This window comes from Oncorhynchus tshawytscha, linkage group LG05 (assembly GCF_018296145.1).
Source record: "Oncorhynchus tshawytscha isolate Ot180627B linkage group LG05, Otsh_v2.0, whole genome shotgun sequence".
NCBI lineage: Eukaryota > Metazoa > Chordata > Actinopteri > Salmoniformes > Salmonidae > Oncorhynchus > Oncorhynchus tshawytscha.
In genome coordinates, this window is record NC_056433.1 from 34,317,306 (window position 1) to 34,342,235 (window position 24,930).

General features: G+C 42.9%; 1 protein-coding gene across 1 annotated transcript in view; it reads right to left on the reverse strand.

Moving 5' to 3' along the window:
• LOC112250539 (synaptosomal-associated protein 25-A) overlaps positions 1–24,930 on the reverse strand; it is a 38,948-nt gene that overhangs the window by 4,281 nt on the left and 9,737 nt on the right. Inside the window, exons 2-5 of the mRNA XM_024420779.2 lie at positions 14,642–14,786; positions 13,094–13,135; positions 8,356–8,404; positions 5,857–5,974 (exon numbers count right to left, since the gene is read on the reverse strand). Coding sequence (XP_024276547.1) covers positions 5,857–5,974; positions 8,356–8,404; positions 13,094–13,135; positions 14,642–14,713 — 281 coding nt within the window. The 5' untranslated portion in view covers positions 14,714–14,786. The remainder of the gene's footprint in view (positions 1–5,856; positions 5,975–8,355; positions 8,405–13,093; positions 13,136–14,641; positions 14,787–24,930) is intronic.

Genomic DNA, 24,930 nt, shown 5'->3' on the forward strand with positions numbered 1-24,930 from the left:
ATCCCTTTAAGGTCAATCAGTGAACAGTGCATTATTAAGGCATTCTTGGTCAGATGACGAGGTCTTTGACAAAATGTTGGCTTCCTCTATTTCAGGGGGTAAGTAATATTTATGTAGTACCTGTTGGTGGTTGAAGATATCCCTCTAGTGGTGTGGGGGCTGTGCTTTGGCAAAGTGGGTGGGGTTATATCCTTCCTGTTTGGCCCTGTCCGGGGGTGTCCTCGGATGGGGCCACAGTGTCTCCTGACCCCTCCTGTCTCAGCCTCCAGTATTTATGCTGCAGCAGTTAATGTGTCGGGGGGCTGGGGTCAGTTTGTTATATCTGGAGTACTTCTCCTGTCCTATTCGGTGTCCTGTGTGAATCTAAGTGTGCGTTCTCTAATTCTCTCCTTCTCTCTTTCTTTCTCTCTCTCGGAGGACCTGAGCCCTAGGACCATGCCCCAGGACTACCTGACATGATGACTCCTTGCTGTCCCCAGTCCACCTGGCCATGCTGCTGTTCCAGTTTCAACTGACCTGAGCCCTAGGACCATGCCCCAGGACTACCTGACATGATGACTCCTTGCTGTCCCCAGTCCACCTGGCCATGCTGCTGCTCCAGTTTCAACTTCCACCTGACTGTGCTGCTGCTCCAGTTTCAACTGTTCTGCATTATTATTATTCGACCATGCTGGTCATTTATGAACATTTGAACATCTTGGCCATGTTCTGTTATAATCTCCACCCGGCACAGCCAGAAGAGGACTGGCCACCCCACATAGCCTGGTTCCTCTCTAGGTTTCTTCCTAGGTTTTGGCCTTTCTAGGGAGTTTTTCCTAGCCACCGTGCTTCTCCACCTGCATTGCTTGCTGTTTGGGGTTTTAGGCTGGGTTTCTGTACAGCACTTTGAGATATCAGCTGATGTACGAAGGGCTATATAAATAAATTTGATTTGATTTGATTTAGTGCCTTGAGTGCAAGAAATGTCCTTTTTAAATAAAATGTAATAGTATTAGTAGTAGGTTAATTATTAGCAGGTTAACCAAGATGAATTTAAAACAAATTACTGTATGTAGCTGTATCTAGATTTGCTATGTACTCTGTCTGACAGAGATCTTAATATGACAGGTAGCTTCTATGGTGGCTTAGGAGGCCCTGGGCGAGTCTATGCTTCAGGCTCCTTTTAATGAGTCTATAAGTACACTGCAGTAGTCAAGATATGAACCACCATCACAAACTGTCTGTCTGTTTGAAATGTATGTCATACTGTGTTTTGTATGCAATTATTAATTTTAATAACATTCAACAAGGAGCATAAGAGGACCCTGAGTTATAATGTCCATCTTGACTTCTCTTTCTTTCCTCTCCCTAAAACCATGTCTGTCTTTCCTCTAAGTAACCAAATGGCTTGGTTGGATTAAGCCTTTCTGTAACCTCGAAGCTCGAGGAGGGTAGATATTTCTTGTTTTATCAGACGATGGAGAAGATGGCTGATTCTGACCCCTCCCACTGAGCTAGTATTTATAGAAATGGACTGAGGCGATGATTACACAGACCACTGTGGTAAAACACACATCGTCAGGCACACTGGCGACGCTCCTCTCTTCCTACATTCACTTGACTCAGTTATGTAATACAATTTGTTTTACATGCAACAGTTAGGTTATCCAATTCCTTCGACGTGCCATTTGCAACGTTCTCTATCACTCTCTCGTTTTATGAGGTAAAAATGTGTTGTTTTTTTAAAAGTGAGAAACTCCCAAGTCCCCTGATCAGACTGAATCTGTTTTAGTAACATACCGTATACCCTCCATGGACTTAGAGCTCTACCTACTGTACTTGGATATGATGTCAATCAGACAACAAGAGAGAAACCTCGTCAGGGTTAACTAACCCTTTGACCCACAGGCTCATAGTCCAGTGGATCGAGTTCTTGTCTCCAGTATAGATCTAGATATCTAGAACGAAGCCCTGGGTTTCAGTCAACAGGGTATCTTGCCTACAGTATATATGATCTGGCTGACCTAGATCTGCACTGCTTCCCTGGGGCTGCATGGGAAGAAGCGGGCACACAGCTACCACAGTGCTCTGTGGGAGTGGCGGTAGGCTACTGCATAGGCAATGCAGCGTGGTATCCACTCGTTTTTAGAATAGTCATTTGGTTTTAGTAGCCTATTATAACCTGTTTGCGTCTGGGACCAAGAGACTGAATAACAGCTTCCATCTCAAGGCCATCAAACTGTTAAATAGCCATCAGTAGCACATTAGAGGCTCCTGCCCATATACGTACATAAACTTGAAATAACTGTCCACTTTAATAAATGGAACACTAGTCACTTTAATAATGTTTATATATTTTGCACTATTCATCTCATATGTATATATAATTCTATTTTATTCTACTTTACCTTAGTCTATGCCGCTCTGGCATTGCTCGTCAATATATTTATATATTCTTAATTCCATTCCTTTACTTAGATTTGTGTGCATTGGGTATATGTTGTGAAACTGTTAGACATTACTCGTTAGATATTATTGCACTGTTGTTAGATATTAGTTGTTAGATATTACTGCACTGTTGTTAGATATTAGTTGTTAGATATTACTGCACTGTTGTTAGATATTACTGGTTAGATATTACTGCACTGTTGTTAGATATTACTTGTTAGATATTACTGCACTGTCGGAGCTAGAAACACAATCATTTTGCTACACCCACAATAACTTCTGCTAAACACATGTACAGTATGTGACCAATAACATTTGATTTGATTAAAAATAAATGTTATTTTATGTTTATTATTATCACAATTACTGATTGTCCCTTATTCTCATTTTTTCCAGTCACTACCATAACAGTGGCAAATTAATGGGACCCAATTTAGCACCCAATTATATGACAAGTAACAGGAGTTCATCATGAACATCATCAGCATCATTTTCTCAACATGTGTACCATTAATATGAGCTGCATCATCAGCATGCATGGCATTCAATGGTCATGCTCTCCAGTCATTCCAGTCAGTAGTCATTCGTGGGTTGGGTGTGCAGAGTTCACAGTTACAGGGAGAGAGACAGAGATCTGTCTGCATGACGTGCAATTACTGATCTGTTCTGCAGATCTCAGGTTATTTGGGTGTCTGACCATGTGGTATTTACATGCAGATGAAGAAAACTGACAAGCAGTCCTGGAATCTTATAGTGGCTTAGATCGAAACTATAGTGGCTATGAAAGTAATAGTAACTATAGTGGCTATGAAAGTAATAGTAACTATAGTGGCTATGAAAGTAATAGTAACAAAAGTAAGTGGCTATGAAAGTAATAGTGGCTACAGTGGCTTTGATAGTCCAGCAAGAGGAGGGAGGAGAATGGTGCTGTTACGTGACAATACGTTTGCTTGGACAAGAAGGGATCTTGGAGAATGGCACTTAGAATATGGTGTTTGGAGAAGGGTGCTTGGAGAAGGGTGCTTGGAGGAAGGTGCCTGGAGAAGCCCCTGCTGATGAGTTTTGGCCTGATCTAAAGGAGGATAGGAGTCAAGACTTTTGGTAGGTTGGTGTGTTCAGGGGCTATAGAAAGTCTCTCCTGTCTGTCTAGCATTAATAGTTAGGGACAGCAAGTGTTTGGACATTTGTGGGCAGTATTCAGCTTGGCTGTTATGCTGTTGAGGAGAACTCCAATATAGTCTACATGCTGTATAAGCTAACACTGCATTGTTAAGGGGTTGAAAACCTCCATACACTGTTCTCACACCTTTGTTGATTGTTGGCTGTGACAGATGGGCCTGTGGGGAGCTCCCGAGCCGAGTCTGGGGATTCCACAAGATATTCTGGGATATGTCTAGAGGCCTGTCCGGATTATTACCAGAGTGAGACCCATGAGGACCTGAGGCTCCTGTCAGTCACCACTGTCTGTGTGTGTGTGTGTGTGTGTGTGTGTGTGTGTGTGTGTGTGTGTGTGTGTGTGTGTGTGTGTGTGTGTGTGTGTGTGTGTGTGTGTGTGTGTGTGTGTGTGTGTGTGTGTGTGTGTGTGTGTGTGTGTGTGTGTGTGTGTGTGTGTGTGTGTGTGTGTGTGTGTGCAGAACGTGTGTGTGACATCATGTCGTGTGTGTGTGTGTGTGCACATATATTACCAGTCAAAAGTTTTGACACACCTACTCATTCAAGGGTTTTTCTTTATTTGTACTATTTTCTACATTGTAGAATAATAGTGAAGACATCAACACTATGAAATAACACATATGGAATCATGTAGTAACAAAAAAAGTGTAAACAAATCAAAATATATTTTAGATTTGAGATCTTCAAAGTAGCCATACTTTGCCTTGATGACAGCTTTGCACACTGTTGGCATTCTCTCAACCAGCTTCATGAGGTAGTCACCTGGAATGCTTTCCCAACAGTCTTGAAAGAGTTCCCACATATGCTGAGCACTTGTTGGCTGCTTTTCCTCCACTCTGCGGTCCAACTCATCCTAAACCATCTCAATTGTGTTGAGGTCAGGTGATTGTGGAGGCCAGGTAATTTGATGCAGCACTCCTACACTCTCCTTCTTGGTCAAATAGGCCTTATACCGACTGATTGTGTGTTGGGTCATTGTCCTGTTGAAAATCAAATGATAGTCCCACTAAGCGCAAACCAGATGGGATGGCGTTTCGCTACAGAATGCAGTGTTAGCCATGCTGGTTAATTGTGCCTTAAATTCATAAATAAATCCCAGACGGTGTCACCAGCTAAGCACTCCCACACTATCACACCTCCTCCTCCATGCTTCACGGTGGGAACCACATGTGCGGATATAATCCATTCACCTACTCTACATCTCACAAAGATGTAGTCTGCGTCTCACTCTGCGTCTCACAAAAATCTCATATTTGGACTCATCAGACCAAAGGACAGATTTCCACCATTCTAATGTCCATTGCTCATGTTTATTGGACCAAACAAGTCTCTTGTTCTTATTGGTGTCCTTTAGTAGTGGTTTCTTTGCAGCAATTGGACCACGAAGGCCTGATTCACGCAGTCTCCTCTGAACAGATGATATTGAGATGTGTCTGTTACTTGAACTCTGCAAAGCATTAATTTGGGCTGCAATCTGAGGTGCAGTTAATTGCCCATTTCTGAGGCTGGTAACTCTAATGAACGTATCCTCTGCAGCAAAGGTAACTCTGGTTCTTCCTTTCCTGTGGCGGTCTTCATGAGAGCCAGTTTCATCATATCGCTTGATGGTTTTTGCGACTGCACTTGAAGAAACTTTGAAAGTTCTTGAAATTTCCGGATTGAATGACCTTCATTTGTTAAGGTAATGATGGACTGACGTTTCTCTTTGCTTATTTGAGCTGCTCTTGCCAAAATATGGAATTGGTCTTTTACCAAGGAAAGAAGGAAAGAAATTCCACAAATGAACTTTTAACAAGGCACACCTGTTAATTGAAATGCATTCCAGGTACCTCATGAAGCTGGTTGAGAGAATACCAAGAGTGTGCAAAGCTGTCATAAAGGCAAATGGTGGCTACTTTGAAAAATCTCAAATATAAAATAAATGTAACACTTTTTTGGTTACTACATAATTCCATGTGTTATTTCATAGTTTTGATGTCTTCACTATTATTCTACAATGTCGAAAATATTAACAATAAAGAAAAACCCTGGAATGAGTAGGTGTCCAAACTTTTGACTGGTACTGTATGTGTATGTGTGAGTGTGTGTCAAGAGGTCTTACGAGAGGATCAGAGGATTGAGGGGAGGAGTCAGTCTGGTTAGAGCTTGAGCAGACTAACGCACTGCTGGCCACTATGACGTCACTTACACCTTGGTTAATGGCAGGCAGGCAGGCAGGCAGGCAGGCAGGCAGGCAGGCAGGCAAGCATCACCTACTTGTTACATGGGCAGGAGCAAATACCACAGAATTTTCCTAGATCGTTCAAATTCTTTTCTGCATCCTTCATGTCCTTATTGATTTGGTCCATTCCCTCTTCGATGCGCTCCAGTTGCTCTGATTAAACACAAGTAATTTATCCCCCACAGAACGAAGCACGTGAGAAGAAAAGGAAAGAAAGGAAGGAAGGAGGAGAGAAGACAAAGAAGAGAAGACAACAGATTCAGACATTCACTGTGACAAAAGGGGGAAAAAATGGACGCCACCACAAGTGAAGAACCTTTGGGCTCGTTGGGTCAGTACCTACTTGTTACAGGGACATATGATAAGACCACAGCATTTCCCTAAATCTTTTAAACTTTTCTCGGCCTCCTTCATGTCTTGGTTGATATGGTTCATGCCATCTTCAACACGATCGAGTTGTTCTGGTCAGGACAAAGGGATGACAGCAGTGGAATGAATTTGATTGACTATTTGACAGAAAGATATGAGTCATGAGCAGCATTGAGCTGTATACAATGATATAATCTATAAGAGTTTCTATTGCGTGCATGCATCAGTAAACTGGTATGGATCTTCACGCCAGAGAGTACTGGGTACTGAATAAAGTTAAAACTGAGACCGTCAGTTGCAATATATTCTTTAGATTTTCATTTTACAGAAAGAAGCCTTTTAGTGTTGAAAAGTACACAAAACAAAATATTTGTGGTTTATTACTCATTGGCGAGGGGATTTATTGTTTTTTAAATCTAAAGATACGATCATCAACGGTTTGCCATGGCTGTAGCATCACGGCAAATCTGAAATCCTACCGATCCTATACTACAGTATCATTCCCCTAGGAGATGAGCTGTTTGTGGGCAGTGTGGACATTGGGTCAAGGCATGAATGTGGTAGCTGGATGGATGTTATTGGTGTGATGTCAGGCAGGGTTGGGGTCAATTCAGTTATCAATACAGGCAATTCATCAGAAAATGTATCATGAATTAAAATGGACCATCTTTTATATGAGGATTCTTCAACTTATAAATTGCATTTCAATTCATTCCCTTGCAGGGAATGAATTGAAAACAAAATGTGTGGGAGGGGATTAATGATACCGGGTAGGTGGGTGGGTGGAAAACTCTGATGTTCGGGTTTCGGAGGTTGCGTATGAATTACGTGCAGCACGTGTTATAGTAAGATGAGGTGGAAAGTAGAGTAGAGTGGGTCAGGAATGCAGTCGAGGCTTAAGCCAATTGATAATGTCCACCTTTGTAAAAAATGCCCGGCATGCTTTTATACACACGTACTGTAGAAACAACTAAGTCATGTGACCTTTACTTGAACAGCGGCGACTAAGAGGAACGTCAAATGGAAATAAGGTGATGTTGAACGGGTATTTTTCTTCCGCTCAGTATCAACATAATCAATTTCTTTGCTCGTAGAACATTTGTTCACAAACCCTATATTTTTCATTCCCTTTTTAATTGATTTAATCCTGTGACTGATTCAAGCCTTGTGTACGGCATCAGTCCAGGCTTCTCCACTACGGCACCGTCAATAAGCGGAAGTCAGAGAGCAGCTAAACAGGCTTATAGCCACCTCAGCGACCACACAGCAGTCTAAATTGGCTTCGTGGAGGGAGCGCTGGACGGATGGACTGCAGAAGGAAGGGATGAGTAGTTGATAGAGGGATGATGATAGAGGAATGAGCAGATGACTTTGAGAGTGTCATTATTAAGGTCCTCGGTCAGTGGGGTGTCCCCAAAAACGAACTGATTACTGCAGTCTCACCAGCCAATCAGAAGACTGGGTTGAGGCTAATGCCTTCTGGCAAGACAATTATGCCCTCTAATCAATCCCTCCAAGCACAACAAACCAGTAGTAATGCCAGGGTTTAGGCCCTGCAATTATTTTCTCTAAATCACATTTGTTATTGGTCATCCCCTACCTCCTCATGCCTTTTGCACACAATGTATATAGACTCTCTTTTTTTTCTACTGTGTTATTGACTTGTGAATTGTTTACTCCATGTGTTGTCTGTTCACACTGCTGTGCTTTATCTTGGCCAGGTCGCAGTTGCAAATGAGAACTTGTTCTCAACTAGCCTACCTGGTTAAATAAAGGTGAAATAAAAAATAAAAAATAAAATAAAAAATGATCAGGTGTAAATCATGTCTATATTCTTTGTTTGTTTTTTGGGGGGAATTGGCCACTTAATGGATTACGAGCAAGTGCAAAGGAAACAATTCAACCGTCAAGAAAATCTCTATTCGTTTACATGGGAATCTAAAATATTGCTATTTGAGTGTTTTTGTACCTTCACCCATATATCTGTCTTTTTCAATGCACAAAGCCCTTGAAAATAACTCAAGTTGAAATATAAAGCAGACTCTGTCATTCTAGCTAGCCACTTCAAAGCAGGCACTGTTAAGTTATTCATAGCAAAAAGTCAGATGCAAGACAGGGCACAAAGTCCTATTGGTTTTCCCTCCCAGAAGACATCCAACACTTACCTCCTTGCTCGTCCAACATAACCAAAGTCCTGATACCAGCATCTTTACTCTACTCCCCGAATAACCGCGGAGAAGAAGGAAGGGGTGAAGGGGAGGAAGGAAGGAAGGGGAGAAAGGAAGGGATGAAAAGGAAGGAAACGAGGAGAAAGAGAGAGGTAGGATCAGTAAGGGAGTATACAGAAGCCATGTAGAATGAAGATTAGAGGGCAAGGCAACGTGATAGAAAAACAGGATGACACCGTCAGAGACACCGCACGCTTTAGACAAAGTTAGATCAAGGTCTTGCGATTTGCTCAACAACAAAAAATCTCACAATAGGGGTAACATTGTCCAAATCGCAACAGCCTGATAACATTAGCATATTCGTATAGGAGGAGAGTATCAACATTTGAGGCGAACAATACACAGCAGTGTATAAATATTTGTTACACTTTTTTTGTCATTTAGTAGACACTCTTATCCAGAGCAATTAGGGGATTTGAACCAGCAACCTTTTGGTTATTGGGCCAGCAAGCTTAACCACTAGGTTACCTGCCACCCTATAACTTATGCTGTAAATTAGCATTCTGGTTTCCAGAGAAATCCCGAAGTAGTAAAGAATGACTCCCAGGGGGTCCTAATCAAACACGATCCCCATACTGCACTGCACTGATCCCTTCAGCTCTGCTCAACACTACCACGTTATGCAAACCATATAGATGGAGATGGATACACCTTGATCTCGTCATTAAGTATTTGGAAATGCAGTTGCTTGTTTGTTTGCATGAAAAATAAAATGTTCTCACTTATTTGTTATGATGATAGAGAGAGAGGGAGACAACAACTAAAATCAGAATCTGTGCTCCAAACCAGTGTGGTGACACACTCTTATCGCTGAACAATTATCACACATAATCATCTGATTAATCATAGCAGTCTGACTAATGTGTCCCTCTATTCCTCTCTCTCTCTCTCTCATCCTTTATAGCTCCCTCTCTCCGCTCTCCTTCTTTTTATCCTCTTAAGTCTTCCCTTTCGCCAGACAGCCCCTCCCTCTATCTTCACAGACGCTCGTCTGTTTGTCACGTCCGAGGTGCTGGTATCTTTCTCTCCCTCTTTTCCTCCACTATTGACAGGGAGGTGCTGGTATCTTTCTCTCCCTCTTTTCCTCCACTATTGACAGAGAGGTGCTGGTATCTTTCTCCCCCTCTCTTCCTCTAGTATTGACAGGGAGGTGCTGGTATCTTTCTCTCCCTCTCTTCCTCTAGTATTGACAGGGAGGTGCTGGTATCTTTCTCTCCCTCTCTTCCTCCACTATTGACAGGGAGGTGCTGGTATCTTTCTCCCCCTCTCTTCCGCCAGTATTGACAGAGAGGTGCTGGTATCTTTCTCTCCCTCTCTTCCTCCACTATTGACAGGGAGGTGCTGGTATCTTTCTCCCCCTCTCTTCCGCCAGTATTGACAGAGAGGTGCTGGTATCTTTCTCTCCCTCTCTTCCTCCACTATTGACAGGGAGGTGCTGGTATCTTTCTCCCCCTCTCTTCCTCCACTATTGACAGGGAGGTGCTGGTATCTTTCTCTCCCTCTCTTCCTCCACTATTGACAGGGAGGTGCTGGTATCTTTCTCCCCCTCTCTTCCTCCACTATTGACAGGGAGGTGCTGGTATCTTTCTCTCCCTCTCTTCCTCCAGTATTGACAGGGAGGTGCTGGTATCTTTCTCTCCCTCTCTTCCTCCACTATTGACAGAGAGGTGCTGGTATCTTTCTCTCCCTCTCTTCCTCCGCTATTGACAGAGAGGTGCTGGTATCTTTCTCTCCCTCTCTTCCTCCACTATTGACAGGGAGGTGCTGGTATCTTTCTCTCCCTCTCTTCCTCCACTATTGACAGAGAGGTGCTGGTATCTTTCTCTCCCTCTCTTCCTCCACTATTGACAGAGAGGTGCTGGTATCTTTCTCTCCCTCTCTTCCTCCACTATTGACAGGGAGGTGATGGTATCTTTCTCTCCCTCTCTTCCTCCACTATTGACAGAGAGGTGCTGGTATCTTTCTCTCCCTCTCTTCCTCCACTATTGACAGAGAGGTGCTGGTATCTTTCTCTCCCTCTCTTCCTCCACTATTGACAGGAGGTGCTGGTATCTTTCTCTCCCTCTCTTCCTCCACTATTGACAGAGAGGTGCTGGTATCTTTCTCTCCCTCTCTTCCTCCACTATTGACAGAGAGGTGCTGGTATCTTTCTCTCCCTCTCTTCCTCCACTATTGACAGGGAGGTGCTGGTATCTTTCTCTCCCTCTCTTCCTCCAGTATTGACAGGGAGGTGCTGGTATCTTTCTCTCCCTCTCTTCCTCTAGTATTGACAGGGAGGTGCTGGTATCTTTCTCTCCCTCTCTTCCTCTAGTATTGACAGAGAGGTGCTGGTATCTTTCTCTCCCTCTCTTCCTCCACTATTGACAGGGAGGTGCTGGTATCTTTCTCTCCCTCTCTTCCTCCACTATTGACAGGGAGGTGCTGGTATCTTTCTCCCCCTCTCTTCCTCCAGTATTGACAGAGAGGTGCTGGTATCTTTCTCTCCCTCTCTTCCTCTAGTATTGACAGAGAGGTGCTGGTATCTTTCTATCCCTCTCTTCCTCCACTATTGACAGGGAGGTGCTGGTATCTTTCTCTCCCTCTCTTCCTCCACTATTGACAGGGAGGTGCTGGTATCTTTCTCCCCCTCTCTTCCTCTAGTATTGACAGGGAGGTGCTGGTATCTTTCTCTCCCTCTCTTCCTCCACTATTGACAGGGAGGTGCTGGTATCTTTCTCTCCCTCTCTTCCTCCACTATTGACAGGGAGGGTGCTGGTATCTTTCTCTCCCTCTCTTCCTCCACTATTGACAGGGAGGTGCTGGTATCTTTCTCTCCCTCTCTTCCTCTAGTATTGACAGGGAGGTGCTGGTATCTTTCTCTCCCTCTCTTCCTCTAGTATTGACAGGGAGGTGCTGGTATCTTTCTCTCCCTCTCTTCCTCCACTATTGACAGGGAGGTGCTGGTATCTTTCTCTCCCTCTCTTCCTCTAGTATTGACAGGGAGGTGCTGGTATCTTTCTCTCCCTCTCTTCCTCTAGTATTGACAGGGAGGTGCTGGTATCTTTCTCTCCCTCTCTTCCTCCACTATTGACAGGGAGGTGCTGGTATCTTTCTCTCCCTCTCTTCCTCTAGTATTGACAGGGAGGTGCTGGTATCTTTCTCTCCCTCTCTTCCTCCACTATTGACAGGGAGGTGCTGGTATCTTTCTCTCCCTCTCTTCCTCTAGTATTGACAGGGAGGTGCTGGTATCTTTCTCTCCCTCTCTTCCTCCACTATTGACAGGGAGGTGCTGGTATCTTTCTCTCCCTCTCTTCCTCTAGTATTGACAGGGAGGTGCTGGTATCTTTCTCTCCCTCTCTTCCTCTAGTATTGACAGGGAGGTGCTGGTATCTTTCTCTCCCTCTCTTCCTCCACTATTGACAGGGAGGTGCTGGTATCTTTCTCCCCTCTCTTCCTCTAGTATTGACAGGGAGGTGCTGGTATCTTTCTCTCCCTCTCTTCCTCCACTATTGACAGGGAGGTGCTGGTATCTTTCTCTCCCTCTCTTCCTCTAGTATTGACAGGGAGGTGCTGGTATCTTTCTCTCCCTCTCTTCCTCTAGTATTGACAGGGAGGTGCTGGTATCTTTCTCTCCCTCTCTTCCTCTAGTATTGACAGGGAGGTGCTGGTATCTTTCTCTCCCTCTCTTCCTCCACTATTGACAGGGAGGTGCTGGTATCTTTCTCCCCCTCTCTTCCTCCACTATTGACAGGGAGGTGCTGGTATCTTTCTCTCCCTCTCTTCCTCCACTATTGACAGGGAGGTGCTGGTATCTTTCTCTCCCTCTCTTCCTCTAGTATTGACAGGGAGGTGCTGGTATCTTTCTCTCCCTCTCTTCCTCCAGTATTGACAGGGAGGTGCTGGTATCTTTCTCTCCCTCTCTTCCTCCACTATTGACAGGGAGGTGCTGGTATCTTTCTCCCCTCTCTTCCTCCAGTATTGACAGGGAGGTGCTGGTATCTTTCTCTCCCTCTCTTCCTCCAGTATTGACAGGGAGGTGCTGGTATCTTTCTCTCCCTCTCTTCCTCCACTATTGACAGGGAGGTGCTGGTATCTTTCTCTCCCTCTCTTCCTCCACTATTGACAGGGAGGTGCTGGTATCTTTCTCTCCCTCTCTTCCTCCACTATTGACAGGGAGGTGCTGGTATCTTTCTCTCCCTCTCTTCCTCTAGTATTGACAGGGAGGTGCTGGTATCTTTCTCTCCCTCTCTTCCTCCACTATTGACAGGGAGGTGCTGGTATCTTTCTCTCCCTCTCTTCCTCCACTATTGACAGGGAGGTGCTGGTATCTTTCTCTCCCTCTCTTCCTCCACTATTGACAGGGAGGTGCTGGTATCTTTCTCTCCCTCTCTTCCTCCACTATTGACAGGGAGGTGCTGGTATCTTTCTCTCCCTCTCTTCCTCCACTATTGACAGGGAGGTGCTGGTATCTTTCTCTCCCTCTCTTCCTCCACTATTGACAGGGAGGTGCTGGTATCTTTCTCCCCCTCTCTTCCGCCAGTATTGACAGAGAGGTGCTGGTATCTGACCCCTGTCAATACCATGCACTGTTCTGAGACAGATACTGTACAGTACACTAAGAGCTGTGACACGGCTTGCATTGTATTCTGGCTTGGCGTGGTGAACACTGTAAGTATGAATGGTGTCTTTCTCTAACCTCTTCCACCAGCTGTAGCATACGACGAGTGCTCTCCAGCGACTGTGGACAGAAAGGAGAAGAAAGTTAGAATTGGAAAGCATGAGAAGACATGACAGATATGAGTGGAGACAGAGATGTAGGTTGACGAAGCTCCATAGACATCACTCCCTATGTTTGTGAAATGGAATTGCCTGGAATTGGGACGTAGACACTGGAATCGATAACCAACACAATCAACATGGCACTACAATCAACATGATGATCATTTGGAAAGCTAATGAATTATCTGTCATTTCATACATATTCCATTGATAAGAAAATGTCAATATAATGTGCATCAGTAGGTTGAATGTCGAAAATAGAACTCTGATGTAACTACCCGCAAAAGGGAGTATATAATATATGTTTTCTTTAGAGGCACAGAAACCATCACAACTATACTGTGGAATCAATACATTTCAAGATGTGGAAGTATTAAATAACTTGTACTGTAAATGTATTTTAATTCAAATAAGATTTTTAAAAAACAGTGCTTCTAATTTTTGGTGTCATTCAAAGCGATATAAAACCCTGTTTTTAAATAACTGCAGAAAGTCTGCTTTGATAGCTTAGGATCCCAGACCCCTTCTCAACCTCTACAATTGATGGCCAGCTAGCGAACAAACTATTTTGAATACTTCTCAGAAAACCAAATATTTGAAGGTAATTGAATATATGCAAGTTATAAAATAATATATATATATATTTATTTGATGGATGCCAAATACTTGATGAAGAGCCTAAAACTACAACAGTTAGTTGAATTAGTCTAAATATATGATCATAAGCACATGGTTTGGAGGGCTCTTAGATATGAATAATAATATAGCCTATAGCCTAGAATTAATTACATGAGGGACATGGAATCAATTCAACATTGGAGTAGACCACTTTTACAGCTTCAAAATAATTAACAAATCATAGTTACAACTATAATTATCCTAGGTCTGGCACACACATAAACTAACACTTATCCACACGCACGCACGCACGCACGCACACACATACACATCACACACACCACTATTATGTAAGAACAGAACCAGGTGGACTCTCCCTCCACCTGACACACAGACCCTGGCATTGCACAGTCGGAGCCAGAAGCTGTAAGCCCGAGGCTGGGGCCATCAGCATGTTACAGTACCCTCCCTGTGCATCTGCCCTGCTTGTCCTCTACAGGAGCTGGCTGCTGCTGACAGGAGGAAGTCATCTAGTGGGGCTAGATTGTGATACAATGTGTGATACTGTCAAATGTATTCGGGGAAAAAACCAAGAAGGATTTGACTGTATCTGTTTAAGTTGATTTTATGTCAAGAGGAGAGTGAGAAATTCACATTTCCTCAATTCTACAGCTAAAACATACATATGTTTTAATTATATAGCTAAAGCATACAGATGGTTTTGACGTGTAGTTGCATATGCCTAAATTTGGATGATTTTCTGTGTAGGCTGGAGTGTCTCTCAGGTGTCTAAAAATCTGTTGGAAATGTGGCATACAGTAGCATGGGTTGGGGCTGTGCTGCTCACCTCATCTCCAAGCTGGTCGGCGCGTTGCTGCATATCCGACAGCTCGTTGCGCATGTCCAAGTCTTCAGCCATGGCTGCTGGCTGTGCGTGGTGGAGCTGGTCTCCAACAGGGAAGAGTAGGTTCTAATGGGTGGCCGGGGATAGGCTAGAGGTGGAAGGGAGATACAAAACAAAAACCATTAGCATGCTAAGCTAAATAATATCCGTTAGCACAATACGCTTAGCAACAGTCTTTAGCACTGTAAGCTAAACAATAGTCTTTAGCCCGCTAAGCTAACCGACATAACGTAGCATGCTAAGCTAAGCAACTACTTTTAGCATGCTAAGCTAAGCCAAATAAGTATGTTCCCAAAGCTAAGGCTACATTTCAACGTCCATACTAGAATATCACAGAATACATGTTTAAAACACTTGAGTGTACAAAACACAAGGAACACCTTCCTAATATGAGTTGCACCCCCTTTTGCCCTTAGAACAGCTTCAATTCATTTGGGCATGGACTCTACAAGGTGTCGAAAGCGTTCCACAGGTATGCTGGCCCGTGTTGACTCCAATGCTTCCCACAGTTGTATCAAGTTGACTGGATGTCCTTTGGGTGGTGGACCATTCTTGATAATACACATGGGAAACTGTTGAGCGTAAAAACTGCGTTGCAGTTCTTGACACACTCAACCCAGTGCACCTGGCACCTACTACCATACCCCGTTCAAAGGCACTTAAATATTTTGTCTTGCCCATTCATCCACTGAATGGCACACATACACAGTCCATGTCTCAATTGTCTCAAGGCTTAAAAATCCTTCTTCAACCTGTCTCTTCCCCTTCATCTACACTGATTGAAGTGGATTTAATAAGGGATCATAGCTTTCACCTGGATTCATCTGGTCAGTCTATGTCATGAAAAAACCTAATGTTTTGTTCATTCAGTTTTGTGCTTCAGTGCACTGTTAGTGTGGATATATAAGTCTTTTTGGGAAGGGTGCTACATCATGGATTTTTATGAGATATGTTTTTGCCCAATGTCACAGTAATTTAATTTAATTTGAATCTGTTAAGAGATTTTATCAAGGTTTAACATGAATGATTAAATAATTCTACTCAGAAACTTAACCATTAGGGATTATAGGTTATGTAGCATGGATAAGGGGTAATTGGAAATGAAAACCATTGTGGAAGAAGGAATGTATGTGTGTGTCTAAAGTAAGCAAAGAGAATCATTAACCTATGTTTGAACCGACTCAGCTATAACTCTGTGGCGATAAAATAAGACAGCGCGAGCCCCTTCAGGTTTTCCTTATCTGGAACTGTCTGCTAAGTGGTAATAGACTATGGTGAGACTTCAGGAGTTAATCCAGGTATAGTGTGTCAGGTATGTGCGCTAGGGAGTTGGAATGAACTTTTGAACCTGCTTTGTCCTGGTCGAGAGGAGGAGAGACATTTTAAAACCTATGACGTCATATGTGATATATTAGCTGTTGTACATGGTTCTATGTGCAGCGCTCTCGAGAATAAATGCTATTGGCTAATTTTGGTAGACTGGTCTCTGTCTATTTTATGCAAATAAGGATCTTACAAATTCTTAGAAACAGACAGAGTGATTTTAATTGAATTGGTTAATGAACACATATAGGAATTGTTCAATTCTTTTGACAAAATCTCCCCAGTTTTTTCCTCCCAAAACAAATATTTTTGTTTGATCTCATAAGCATTATTTTCTTGGATCTCAAGTGAATGAACGGCAGTCCCTTTCCAGCTGCAGTTAGAACCCAGTATAATAGAGGATGAGTGACTACAACAGCATTTGTTCCACTCAATGAAAGGGAAGCAGATCCATTGATGTTTGTAGAAGCATGGAGAGTCTTAGAGAGTCGTGTCGATGGAATAGTGTGGATTAGCTAGCTAGCACACCAGACGTAAATGTTCTGCTGCAAGCCTGTGCCGTGTTCTCCTGTAGACAAACGTCATGAGAGTTTCAATCGCACACAATCACCTTCCTCAGCAGCAACGACCCACATTCACTAAGGGAATGATGGCATTAATTGCTTAACTTGCTGTAGCTCAGTTGGTAGAGCATGGCTCCTGCAATGCCAGAATAGTGGGTTTGATTCCCGGGACCACCCATAGGTTAAAAATGTTTGCATACATGACTGTTAGTCACTTTGGATAAAATTCTGTGAAATTGCATATACTATCATAATAATACAAAAGAAGTGCAATCATAATGAGTGCAATAAGTGCAACCACTGCTGGCTTGTCTCTGTGGGATGCAGGGTGGTCCCTGGATGAGGGACCAGATGCTGCTGGAAGTGGTGTTGGAGGGCCAGCTGGGGGCACTCTTCCCTCTGGTCTCATGAGATTGAAGGGGACATTGCCCTGCAACATGTGCCAAAATCTTTGTAAACCTCAAATACACTACAATTTTAAAATGTCCTGCATTGCAGGAAAGCTCTCCCGCTACACAGTGATCAAATTATGATCATACATCTGTAGCTGATGTGTTGAGCTTTCTGGCACAAAATGGTCGGTGTGCATCACACAGGTGGGTGCCAGACATTGGCGGTGGATGACGTGAGTTTCCCCCTAATTTGTAAAGCGCTATATACTGTAAATCCAATCAATTATGCCACACACATATACAAGGTAGGTACTTAACTTGAAACAGTTTGCTCCAGCAGGAAAATAATCCTGCAGCAACAGGACATTTTTCATAAGGAAAAATCAAGTCTGAAATTTCAAAGGGAAATTCACAAAATGAAGCAATTTTGATCTCAATATCAAATCATTTATGGGTAGCAATTAAATACCTTACTGTGATTGTTGGTCAAAAATCATTAAAAAAAAAAATCTTAGCATAAAGCAATTTCTCAAGGAAAGATGTTACTAGGACTGTCTGGGAGTGGTCTGAGTGTGGAGGGGAAAACTGAAAATTAGCTGGTATTGGCAGAGAGGCTTGGAACTCTCTTGGTCTATTAGCTAATTCACACCCTGGTGATGTCACCAGGCAGTCCAAAATTTAATCTGACCGAAACGGGCTAAAATTTCCAGCAGTCTTTTTTAAAACAGCTCTTAAACTAAAAGGGCATTACTATAATTTGTACAATTTCACAGTATTATTCCAACCTCATAGGGTGGAAATATATATATAAAACTCAGGTTTTTGACATCACTGTCACACACAAGTTTTACATTTCATGAATTGTAGAAAAGTTATCCTGCAACAGGGTGATCAAATTAAGATCCTACGTCTGTACCCTTCACAGGTTCCGTTGATTTCTATAATATATAATCTCGTCAAGGGTAACCTAACAACATTAAAATATTCAATATTAAAGTTATGTGTATTACTGTGCAATATTGTGTGCCAGAGAGTGATCATTGTTTGTGACTAAGGAGTGAGAAGGACATCTACAGATGTAGGATCTTAATTTGAGACAGTTTGCTACAGCAGGAAAATAATTCTACAGCAACAGGAAATGTGAATTATTATGTGGATTATAATTAATTGACATTTTGTAGGAGTTGATACATTTTCCATTAAGGAAAATCAAGTCTTTCATATTGAAGTGGAAATTACAATCTTTAGAAGCCTTTTTAAAATTAAAATACACTGCTGTACAGGACTACTTTCTTAAGTCAATCTCACTGGCACCTACAGTTTATAAAAGTGTTGATAAGGGACAGAATGCGTCAAACTATCATATAGTTGCCATACACTCTTACGGAATTTTCACGTAGGCGAGAAGTTTGATCAAAGCCAACTGGATGACAACTTTACATTTTCCTACATAACATACAGTGCCAGTCAAAGGTTTGGACATACTGACTCATTCAAAGGATTTTATTTACTTTTACTATTTTCTACTTTGTAAAATAATAGTGAAGACATCAAAACTCTGAAAAAACACATATGGAATTATGTAGTAACCAAAAAAAGTGTTAAACAAATTGTTAATCAGATTCTTCAAAGTAGCCACCCTTTGCCTTGATGACAGCTTTGCACACTCTTGGCATTCTCTCAACCAGCTTCATGAGGTAGTCACCTGGAATGCATTTCAATTAACAGTTGTGCCTTGTTGAAAGTTAATTTGTGGAATTTCTTTCCTTAATGCGTTTGAGCCAATCAGTTCTGTTGTGACAAGGTAGGGTTGATATACAAGACATCCCTATTTGGTAAAATAAGTCCATATTATGTCAATAACAGTTCAAATAAGCAAAGAGAAACAACAGTCCATCATTACTTTAAGTCAAAATTAAAAGTTTTTTCAAGTGCAGTCGAAAAAAACATCAAGCGCAATGATGAAACTGGCTCTCATGAGGACTGCCACAGGAAAGGAAGACCCAGAGTTACCTCTACAGTGGATACGTTCATTAGAGTTAACTGCACCTCAGATTGCAGCCCGTTCAGAGGAGTGCGTGACTCAGGCCTTCATGGTCAAATTGCTGCAAAGAAACCACTACTAAAGGACACCAATAATAATAAGAGACTTGCAATGGACATTAGACCGGTGGAAATCTGTCCTTTGGTCTGACGAGTCCAAATTTGAGATTTTTGGTTCCAACTGCCGTGTCTTTTTGAGACGCAGAGTAGGTGAACAGATCATCTCAGCATGTGTGGTTCCCACCATGAAGCATGGAGGAGGTGGTATGATGGTGTGGGGGTGCTTTGCTAGTGACACTGTCAGTGATTTATTTAGAATTCAAAGCACACTTAACCAGCATAGCTACCATTGCATTCTGCAGCGATGCGCCATCCCATCTGGTTTGCTCTTAGTGGGACTATAATTTATTTTTCAATAGGACAATGACCCAACACACCTCCAGGCTGTGTAAAGGCTATTTGGCCATGAAGGAGAGTGATGGAGTGCTGCATCAAATGACCCGGCCTCCACAATCATCCAACTTCAACCCAATTGAGATGGTTTGGGATGAGTGGGACTGTCGAGTGAAGGAAAAGCAGCCAACAACTGCTCAGCATATGTGGGAACTCTTTCAAGACTGTTGGAAAAGCATTCCTCATGAAGCTGGTTGAGAGACTGCCAAGAGTGTGCAAAGCTGTCATCAATGCAAAGGTTGGCTACTTTGAAGAATATCAAATATCAAATATATTTTGATTGTTTAACACTCTTTTGGTTACTATATGATTCTGTGTGTTATTTCTTAGTTTTGATGTAGAAAATAGTAAAAATAAAGAAAAACCCTTGAATGAATAGGTGTGTCCAAACCTTTGACAGGTACTGTATATAAAACTTTTCTGGGGGCGGGGGCCACAAAAAATCTCAACTCATCATGGTCTGCGTACCCACATGTGCATTCCCCCCTACCACATTGCGAGCAAAACATGTTAGCAGCCCCCCTCTTGAATGCAGGCCGCCGGTTGTCCATCCCTGGTCTTGCAGATGCACAATAGTAGTTTCATCTTGCTGTGATGTTCTCACGTTGATTTTTTTAGCTCTCAACAGGAAAAAATACAAAATCATTTCATAGAATTTAAACAAGACTAATTTCCCTTGGTCACAGATGGATGAAATCACTTTGTGTTTTAAGTTGAAGTTGTAATGAGTCTGCACACATTTGAATGGTGTCGCTGTGCTGCTCAGTGGACATTGAGAACAAAAGTCTTTGTTGTCAATTATATGAAATAATGGCAATATTGTACTGTCAGTAAGTATGATCATATTTATTTTCAGTTATAAGAATGGTGAAATCTTATAGTAGATCATTTATAATTGGATTGCTACTATATTCAGAAAGCATTTCAGTCCTTTCAAGCCCTATTGCCTCACTGTTGTTGAATAGGGAAAAAATCAAATATGATTTTTCATATTTCAATAATATTTGCGCTATGTCCTTGAGTTTGTGTCCTCAAAAGTGAGAAGACCTAAGCAATTTATTTTAAAAAATGACCGGAAAGGTGAGTTCTAGACCTTTCTAAGACTATGCAACATTACCAGTTATTGTTTATGGCAATCTCATGGAAAGAAATTACGTTTGGGCATGTCTATTTAGGCGAAAATCTCAATTTTGTCCTATCATAAATAGATGGAAGTATAATCTAAGCAGGAATCAACTGGGACATTTTAGATAACACAAGTTAAGCATGTTTCTACAAAATCAAAATCTGTACTACAAAATCAACACAATCAATGTGTGAGGGGGAATGGTCCACATACATCTTCGCTGACAGATAAACAGGTTGGTTTATGTTACTCTCAGATCCAGCGGAGAGAGAATGTGTTTCTGTCATGTTAACCAGATCAGACACATTTATTGAGTGGCCTAGCTAATTTACTGTGATTTACTCACTTCTACTGCACTTTGACAGCTGCCAGACATCTGCCTCATCCTCTACCTCCCTCCCCTTTCCAAATTCATCCACTATCTTCTCTTCAAACCCAGACTATACCGCCTCATTACTTCTCTCCCCTCCCCAAACCTCCTCCTCCACCTACCTCCCCTCTCCAAACCCATCTACTACCTCACTCTTTCTCTCCAAAGCCAAAATAAATCTAATTAAATTGTATTAGTCACATGCGCCGAATACAACAGTGGAATGCTTACCTACAAGCCCCTAACCACCAATGCAGTTTAAAAAATATGAATAAGAATAAAAAATAAAAGGAACAAGTAATTAAAGAGCAGTAAAATAACAATAGTGAGACCATATACAGGGGGTATCGGTACAGAGTCAATGTGTGAGGGCACCGGTTAGTCGATGTAATTGATGTAATATGTACATGTAGGTAGCGTTATTAAAGTGCTTTAATGCAGGGAAACTCAAATCCATTTTACCTCATTTCTATCAGCATGTTAAATGTGCAACCAGAGGCGAAAAAACTCTAGACCACCTTTACTCCACACACAGAGACGTGTACAAAGCTCTACCTCGCGCTACCTCTACCTGGCAAATCTGACCATAATTCTATCCTCCTGATTCCTGCTTAAAAGCAAAAACTGAAGCAGGAAGAACCAGTGACCTGAGCAGATGAAGCAGATGCTAAGCTACAGGACTGTTTTGCTAGCACAGACTCGAATACTGTATGTTCCGGGATTCTTCCGATGGCATCGAGGAGTTCACCAAATCAGTCACTGGCATAATCAATATGTAACGGCTTTCATCGGAAAAAGAGGAATCATCAGACCAAAATGCAGCGGGATACGTGTTCATCTTTAATATAAGGAACTGAACACAAAAATAACAAAAGGAAAACCCGAAACAGTTCTGCAAGGTGAAACAAACACTAAACAGAAATACAACTACCCATAACTAAAAGTGGAAAAACAGGCTATCTAAGTATGATTCCCAATCAGAGTGGGACTCTAACACGGAAGCTTATAAGAAATCCCACTACGCTCTCCGATGAACCATCTAACAGGCAAAGCGTCAATACAGGCCTAAGATTGAATCGTACTACATTGGCTCCAACACTCGTTGGATGTGTCAGGGCTTGCAAACTATTACAGACTACGATGGGCAGCACAGCCGCAAGCTTCCCAGTAACACAAGCCTACCAGACGAGCTAAATTACTTATATGCTCGCTTTGAGGCAAGTAGCAAGTCAAATCAAATTTTATTGGTCATATACACATGATTAGCAGATGTTAATGCGAGTGTAGGGAAATGCTTGTGCTTCTAGTTCCGACAGTGCAGTAATATCTAACAAGTAATTTAACAATTCCCCAACAACTACCTAACACACACAAATCTAAAAGAAGTGAATGAGAATATGTACATATAAATATATGGATGAGCGGTGGCCAAGCGGCATAGGCAAGGTGCAATAGATGGTATAAAATACAGTATGCACATATGATATGAGTAATGTAAGATATGTAAACATGATTAAAGTGCGATTATTTAAAGTGGCATTGTTTAAAGTGACTAGTGATCCATTTATTCAAGTTGCCAGTGATTGGGTCTCAATGTAGGCAGCAGGCCTCTCTGAGTTAGTGATTGCTGTTTAGCAGTCTGAAGGCCTTGAGATAGAAGCTGTTCTTCAGTCTCTCGGTCCCAGCTTCATGCACCTGTACTGACCTTGCCTTCTGGATGGTAGCGGTGTGAACAGGCAGTGGCCTGGTTGGTTGTTGTCCTTGATGATCTCTTTGGCCTTCCTGTGACATTGGGTGCTATAGGTGTCATGGAGGGCAGGTAGTTTGCCCCCGGTGATGCACTGTGCAGACCGCACAACACTCTGGAGAGCCTTGTGGTTGAGGGCGGTGCAGTTGCCGTACCAGGCTGTGATACAGCCCGACAAGATGCTCTCGACTGCGCATCTGTAAAAGTTAGTCATGGTTTTGGGTGACAAGCCACATTTCTTCAGCCTCCTGAGGTTGAAGAGGCGCTGTTTCCTTCCTTCACCACCTGGGGGCGGCCCGTCGGAAAGTCCAGGACCCAATTGCACAGGGAGGGGTTGAGACCCAGGGCCTCCAACTTGATGATGAGCTTGGAGGGAGGGTATGATGGTGTTGAATGCTGAGCTGTAGTTAATGAACAGCATTCTTACATAGGCATTCTACTTGTCCAGATGGGATAGGGCAGTGTGCAGTGTGATGGCGATTGCATCATCTGTGGACCTGTTCGGGCGGTATGCAAACGGAAGTGGGTCTAGGGTGGCCAGTAAGGTGGAGGTGATATTATCCTTGACTAGTCTCTCAAAGCACTTCATGATGACAGAAGTGAGTGCTACGGGGGCGGTAGTCGTTTAGTTCAGTTATCTTTACCTTCTTGGTCACAGGAACAATGGTGGCCATCTTGAAACATGTGGGGACAGCAGACTGGGATAGGGAGCGATTGAATATGTCCGTAAACATATTCAATGGTCTGAGCATGCTCTGAGGACGCGGCTTGGGATGCAGTCTGGGCCAGCAGCCCTGTGAGGGTTAACATGTTCAAATGTTTTACTCATGTTGGCCACAGAGAAGGGGGGGCAGTCCTTGTCAGCAGGTCTTGACGGTGGCACTGTATTATCCTCAAAGCAAGCTGGAAGCGTGACGGCGGTATCCATGACGTGGCTGGTTTTCTTTTGTAGCCCGTGATTTCCTGAAGATCCTGCCACATACGTCTCGTGTCTGAGCCGTTGAATTGAGACTCCACTTTGTCCCTGTACTGGCATTTAACTTGTTTGATTGCCTTGCGGAGGGAATAACTACACTGTTTATATTCAGCCATATTCCCAGACCTCTTTCCATGGTTAAATGCGATGGTTCGCGCTTTCAGTTTTGCGTGAATGCCGCCATCCATCCACGGTTTCTGGTTAGGGTAGGTTTTAATAGTCACATTGGGTACAACATCTCCAATGCACTTCCTTATATACTCACTCACTGAGTCAGCGTATAGATCGATGTTGTTCTCTGAGGCTAACTGGAACGTATCCCAGTCCATGTGATCAAAACAATCTTGAAGCGTGGATTCCGATTGGTCAGACCAGCTTTGAATGGTTCTAGTCACTGGTACATCCAGTTTGAGTTTCTGCCTATAAGACAGAAGGAGCATGATGGCTTCGTGGTCAGATTTACCGAAGGGAGGGCGGGGGAGAGCTTTGTATGCATCGCGGAAGTTAGAGTAGCAGTGATCGAGTGTATTACCTCCGCGCGCAGTGCAATCAATATGCTGATAGAATTTAGGTAGCCTTGTTCTCAAATGTGCTTTGTTAAAATCCCCAGCTACAATAAATGCTTCCTTAGGATATATGGTTTCCCGTTTACATAGAGTCCAGTGAAGTTCCTTGAGGGCTGTCTTGGTGTCTGCTTGATGGGGAATGTACACAGCTGTGACGATAACTGACGAGAATTCTCTTGGTAGCTAAAATGGCCAACATTTGATTGTAAAGAATTATAGGTCGGGTGAGCAGAAGGACTTGAGTTCCTGTATGTTGTTATGATTACACCATGAGTCATTAATCATGAAGCATACACCCCCGCCCTTCTTCTTCCCAGAGAGGTGTTTATCTCTGTTGGCGCGATTCATGGAGAAGCCCAGTGGCTGAACTGATTCTGACACCATTTCCCGAGAGAACCATGTTTCCGTGAAACAGAGAATGTTACTATCTCTGATGTCTCTCTGGAAGGCAACCCTTGCTCAAATTTCGTCTACCTTGTTGTCAAGAGACTGGACATTGGCGACTAGTATACTTGGGAACGGTGGGCGTTGTGCACGTTTACGGAGCCTGACCAGGAAGCCGCTCCGTCTGCCCCTTCGGCAACGCCGTTGATTTGGGTCGGCTTCTGGGATTAAATCCATTGTCCTGGGTGGTGGTCCAAACAGATGATCCACTTCGGGAAAGTCGTATTCT